The sequence below is a fragment of the Monopterus albus genome, unplaced genomic scaffold (assembly GCF_001952655.1).
Source record: "Monopterus albus unplaced genomic scaffold, M_albus_1.0 scaffold51.1, whole genome shotgun sequence".
Lineage (NCBI taxonomy): Eukaryota > Metazoa > Chordata > Actinopteri > Synbranchiformes > Synbranchidae > Monopterus > Monopterus albus.
The window spans coordinates 1,063,747-1,069,568 of NW_018127931.1; the positions used below are offsets into that span (position 1 = coordinate 1,063,747).

General features: G+C 38.3%; 1 protein-coding gene across 1 annotated transcript in view; it reads left to right on the plus strand.

The window, feature by feature from the left end:
• LOC109960890 (copine-8) overlaps positions 1 to 5,494 on the plus strand; it is a 137,119-nt gene extending 131,625 nt beyond the window's left edge. The window contains exon 20 of the mRNA XM_020601317.1: positions 1,488 to 5,494. Coding sequence (XP_020456973.1) covers positions 1,488 to 1,676 — 189 coding nt within the window. The 3' untranslated portion in view covers positions 1,677 to 5,494. The remainder of the gene's footprint in view (positions 1 to 1,487) is intronic.
• The last annotated feature ends 328 nt before the right edge of the window (positions 5,495 to 5,822 follow it).

Consider the following 5,822-nt stretch of genomic DNA (forward strand, 5'->3'; position numbering starts at 1 on the left):
GGGGGACGAAGCAGCCTACAGGAGGGAGGTGGCCGGTCTGGTGTCATGGTGCAAGGACAATAATCTCAGCCTCAAAAAGGTCTCTCATGATCTTGTGATTATAGGTTACAAAAGTTTATTAAGTAAATTTAACAGATATTTCGTTGTATCTCTCCTCATTTAGTTCAGGAATATGATCTCGTTAAAGTGCATTCAACCTGTGAGGGTTTGTGACATCTACTTGCCATTGAAATGTGCTTGCATTTATTAAATCAGAGAAGGTGGACTAGGATCATAAAGGAGACTTGGATTGGTATCTGTGCTGTGCTGATTTTGACCTTATCAAATAATGTATCAGTTAGATCTGTCCAGTTTATATTATTATATTGACCTTATCAAATAATGTTAGATCTGTCCAGTTTATATTATTATATAGTCATCAGGCTGCTGAGTTAGTTTTTAGTCCCATATTACCTTACAGTACATAAAAATTATCACAGTGAATTCCATGTAGTGACACATAGAGATTTTATTTTTGCAAAAAAAGAAACACCACTAGTATGGAATCAGTTCAGTCATATCCTTAGCTGAGGTACTGGAACTGGTATTAGGAGAGAAAAGGTTGCATCTGTGCATCCCTGCGTTATTCTTATTTGTGACAAAATGGCAAAAATCCTTAAAGTCACTGTGATTCTAGACTTGTTACTGACCAGTTCTTGAATTTACGATTGTGAAAATCAGCAGTGCTGATTCTTATTTAAACATGTATATTTTCAGCCTAATATAGGATCCCAGTAATACCAAACATTTGCCAGAGCTAACGCTGTATTGGTGTGTAGCTAGTGGCTCCGTGATTATCTCTCCTCTCTCTCAAAATTCGAAACTGCTTAATTTAACACTACGGCAGTCCCAGGTGGAGTCAGCGAACTCTAGTCCCTGCTACTCCCAGTAAAAAAAGCACAACAAAATTAATATGCACATTTCTTGTATTTACATTTACTGCTCATCTCAGGGATCATATTTTGCTCCAACTGTTGCTTATCAGAAACTTTTGATATTCACCTCCTCCTGTTTGCCTGGCAACCAGACACCAGAGGTCATTTCAGAAAACAGGGCAAATCTGCAACATCTTAATTAGGCTCAACTCTCTTCTCTGTAGAAACATCAATTTGTGAACTACACTGGTGAAATGGTTGTATTTTACAAAAATAACCTTAGTTCATAAGTACAACTTGTAACAGAATTTATAATTTGAAGTCTTTGTTTAAAATTCTTTCCCCTTTTTCAGTATTCCTGCCATTTTTTTTTTTTTTTTTTTGCTCCTACAAGTATCATCTTCATTCCTCTGCTCTTCTTTCTTCATCCTTTTCTCTCTCCTTTCACTCCAGTCTCTACTGCAGCTGCTTTTCTGTGCCTTTCCTAATTTCTGCTTGTTACAAAACAATCCTCTCAGTTCTTTCGTCATTTTCAAAACTCAAACTTTTTATCTCATGTTTCTTCTCTCTCAGTTTGTCCCATTCAGGGACTATATTGACCGGACTGGAAACCACATCCTGAGCATGGCGCGGCTCGCCAAAGACGTCTTGGCTGAGATTCCTGACCAGTTCCTCTCCTACATGAGGACCCGTGGGATTAAGCCGTTGCCGGCACCACCTCCCTACACACCACCGGGCCAACCAATCCACACCCAGATATGAGGAGCAAGGAGGAGAAAGGTTTTGGAGTCAGGGGTTAGTTTATCTGACATAGTGCGTGAAATACTTCCATTTACTTAAAACCACTCTCCATGCCCTTTTTGTCATGGATCACAGTGGTCTTTATCGTGTTCAGGAAGCTGCATGTCGGGCCAGGAGAGTGACACTTTTGTGGACAGGAAAAGCCAACAAGAGTCTGTTTACTTCCACTGTCAAACATTTCTGTTACTGTCTGGATTTTAATTTCACCTGGGAAAACTTGGAGAGGCTTTTAAAGCGAGTGAACTGAAACTTAGAATGATCTAATTTGGTTGAGGGAAGCAAGGAAAGAAAAAAGAAATAAGAAAGCATCCTTTTGAAAAAACTGAAAAAGAGAAGGTCACCAGACAAAACAAAGGAATCATTTGATCTTACATGAACACTATCTTTTCCTGTAAATAACTGGACGTATGTAACTTCTTTCTTTGTCTCTCTTCAACTCACTCACTGTTTACAGGAAATGCTAACAAGAACTTTTAGTGTTGATACTTTAATCTCTCTCTCTCTTTCTTTCTCCTGGCATGTGTGTCAGGTAGCAGCAGTGCAGGTCCTGGTAGCCCTTCTGCACCGTACTGTACCGTGCCGTACTGTACCGTACTGTACTCTGGTGTTTCTATTAACCTTTTGCATGAGTGTAGCCTCAGTCAAGTGCATACATATAGTGGCCCTGCACTACCTCTTCTTACCCATCTTTCTGTGTGTGTGTGTGGAGGGTGAATGTCTGTCTGCCTGTTTCTTCATTTGGCATTTCACTGGCATTGCTCTCAGGACTAAGAAGTATTTCGATCTCCCTGTTAAAGCTTTACATCCTGTCTGTCTGATTATCTAGGCTTTTTTGGCCCGGAGGAACGTTTTTATAGTTCTTAAAACACCTGGTAGAAGAACCCCTTTTTTTGTGTTTCCACACTTCAGGAACTGAGGATGATCATAGTTCTGAGAAGGTTGTTTTGAGCGACTTTGTTAGCTCCTACATCAGGGTAGGTACTCTCCCAGCACAGTAGGAACCAGGAGTGACAAAAGTGTATATTGATTGGTTGAACACTGAGCCACTGCAGCATCGGCAACTGACCTTTTTAAAAAATTGTGTAGCCATGTAAACAGTTACAAGGAACAGCCATCGCCAGTGGCACGGTGAGCTGCAGTCTGCCAACAGAAGCCTTTGCAGAAGGTTAGTGGCTCCCAGAGTCAGCGCCAGGACAGATTACATAAGGGGCAACAGATTTTCAAACACATACGCCATCACACATACAGTATTAAACACAGGCAATTGCCACAACTGGCTGCAGCACTGCAAGGTAACACTGTTGCTCAGCAAGCCTAATCACACAGACTACTGAACAAAAGACATCCAAAGGAACATGGGCCACTGCATGAATGCATCCACAGAGTTAACAGTAAGAGGCTGTAAAATACATGGACATCATTCATTGCCCATTGCAGCCTCTAGAATTAGCCTAGAAATAGCCTTGACTAGCATTTATCAGAACAAACGCAGTAAAACTACACAAGACTGATAAATTAAATATGCTAGAACACATACATACAGTAGTAGTTATTTTAACCCACTGACCCCACTCAGGTCTTCACATGGCGCTGTGACTGGTGACTCCTTGTATACTTCACTTTGCTAATATATAATATAACGCTAATGTTGGTATGTGTTAAACATTGCAAGCCTGTTGGCTTATCACTGACCATCGACCAGCTTACATCGCTTCAGCGGTCCTACTGGTGCTGCAAATGCAAATAGAAAAACAGCTCTGGAAGGACGCTCAGGGCAGTTCCCCAGTGGGGGAGTCCCTACAATAGGTCCAAAAGCACCTCTCACTCTTTCTTTTCTTTATTTTATGGCTCTGTCCCTTTTACTAGCTGTGTATCCATCCAACCATTTTTTTCTTTGCTTTTTTTTTAGATTTTGAATGCAAAATACAACATATTTTGGTTCACTTGACAGAAACAGATCAGTTCAGAGATTAATATATAAGCATTTACTGGTTTTACAATGTGCATTTGTTGCATCTTAGGGGAAACAATGAAATATGGACAAAATTAACAAACTTTTAATTCTTTTTTTTTTTTTTTTTTTACATTTCAAAGGTTATTTTGCTCGTCCTCATTAGGATAATAGAGATTCAAATCTTGCAATTTAGATTTTTCAGTAGCTAAAACATTTGCATAGCATTTATTGATTGTTGAATGGAAATATGGTTACTCCATCTCTGTCTCTGTGTCGCTATCTCTCTCCTTCAAACTGTCTTGGCAGTAAGATGCCCAGATGCCCTGGGGTGTCATCTCATTGTGTCGTCTAACACTCATATCCCATCCCCACATTTAAAACAACAGCAGCTGCTCTCAAACAGATAACTGTTTGAGCATAAAGAGCCCAGTGGTCAAAAATGCAGAGAAAAAACACTTTCCATTTTTGCTTTTTGCTCCATTTTATATTTTTGATGTGTTATTTTTACTTTAGCTTTAGCTTGGATATAGCTTTTTGTTTGTTTTTATATGTACCAATGACATGTAAAAGGAGGATTTGTGCAATTTCTGTTTGTTACTGATGTTTCCAGTTTAATGGAAAATAATGAATGAGAGAATCTGTTGTAATGAAAGTGATGATAACGCTAATGTGAATGAAATGCGTGTTGTATGAAACTATTTCTTTAAAAACGTAACATAACTTGAGCTAGAATGTGTGCAAAGTCTTACAACAAATGAGGATACAGGAACACTGTAGTAAGTAAATGACATTGCAACACCAATAATATGAAAAGTGATGGTAACTCTTACAGTATTTTTTAAAATAGTTTGCTTCATGTTACCAAAACCCAAGTGACAAGCATTTGTTTATAGTGAACCTGATAGTTTGAAGTGTTGCAGTTGATTTCTTCACCTCTGTCAAATTAAACCAGACAGTGTCAAAATCAGTAAACAGTAAACAAAAGTTGTGGCTCAGAGTTGTTTTGCTAAATTGACACAAGAAAAAAGACACCAGAGACTCTGATCATGCAAAGTAAATCATCACCAAATGGTTACATTCATATGATGTACATCTTGTACACTGGAGAGTGAGCAAACATGATTATTTCTAACATTTTTACACAGTTTGAATATCTTACATGCCTGTTCATCTTTCCTTTCTCACAGTCTCCCCACACCTTGCTACTGTAGCAGAGCACCAATTTCGGGGGACTAAATGTCTTTGCTTAGTAGGTGCAGTCACACTCCTGCAGCCACCCACTGCATTCAAAGCGTAGCTGGACACATCATTAGGACTGCAGGTCAGAATAAGGAACTCACCGCTTCTTTAGCAGATATACTGGAAAACTGGAAAACTCACATCCTCCAAGATGTTAGTGATCCAGGGGGTTTATAGCTTCCTGGTTTTTCTTAATATTTTCTTCATGTTAGTTCTTGGTGACCATTTAGCATGAATGCCTTCAGGTGGAGACATATCATTGTATATGAAGATAAAAGTGACAATTATAGCAAAATGCTGAAGGAAAGCTATGCTTTACTATTTCTTATGTCAATTATGATAACATTGTACTCATCAAAGTATTTAACCTTAATTTGTTTTAAATGATATTTTAACAGTAGCATGGCAGTGCAAGGTAGCTCTATTTATATAGCACATTTCATAAACAGAGGCAATTCAAAGTGCTATATATAAGCAAAGAAAAGCAGTAACAACATTAAAAGCAACAAGCACTAAAAACGGAATAAAATCCGTTAAGACAAAATTAAACATTGGTAAAATGAGACAAAATACATAAAATGAAAAGGTCTGAAACACAATTATTTACTGGTTACAATAAGTTGCCTTGAATGCAACAGATGAAACAAAAGCACAAGTAGAAAGAGTCATAAAATCAGCAGTCAGTAATGTCAGTTACACATTAATATTTATCTAGCTAACAATTACTAAGATAATGCTCATACCATGCCAACTAAACCTAGATAAGCCGCAGAAGCAAAACCTCTGACTGAATTAAGCTGATCAAGTGTGAATTTTATTGCTTATGGACTCGTGCCATGTTTTTTCTTTCACTGTGTTACAGCCTCTCACTTTACAGATGAAAACATATCTCACCAGAAATTATGCTACATAGG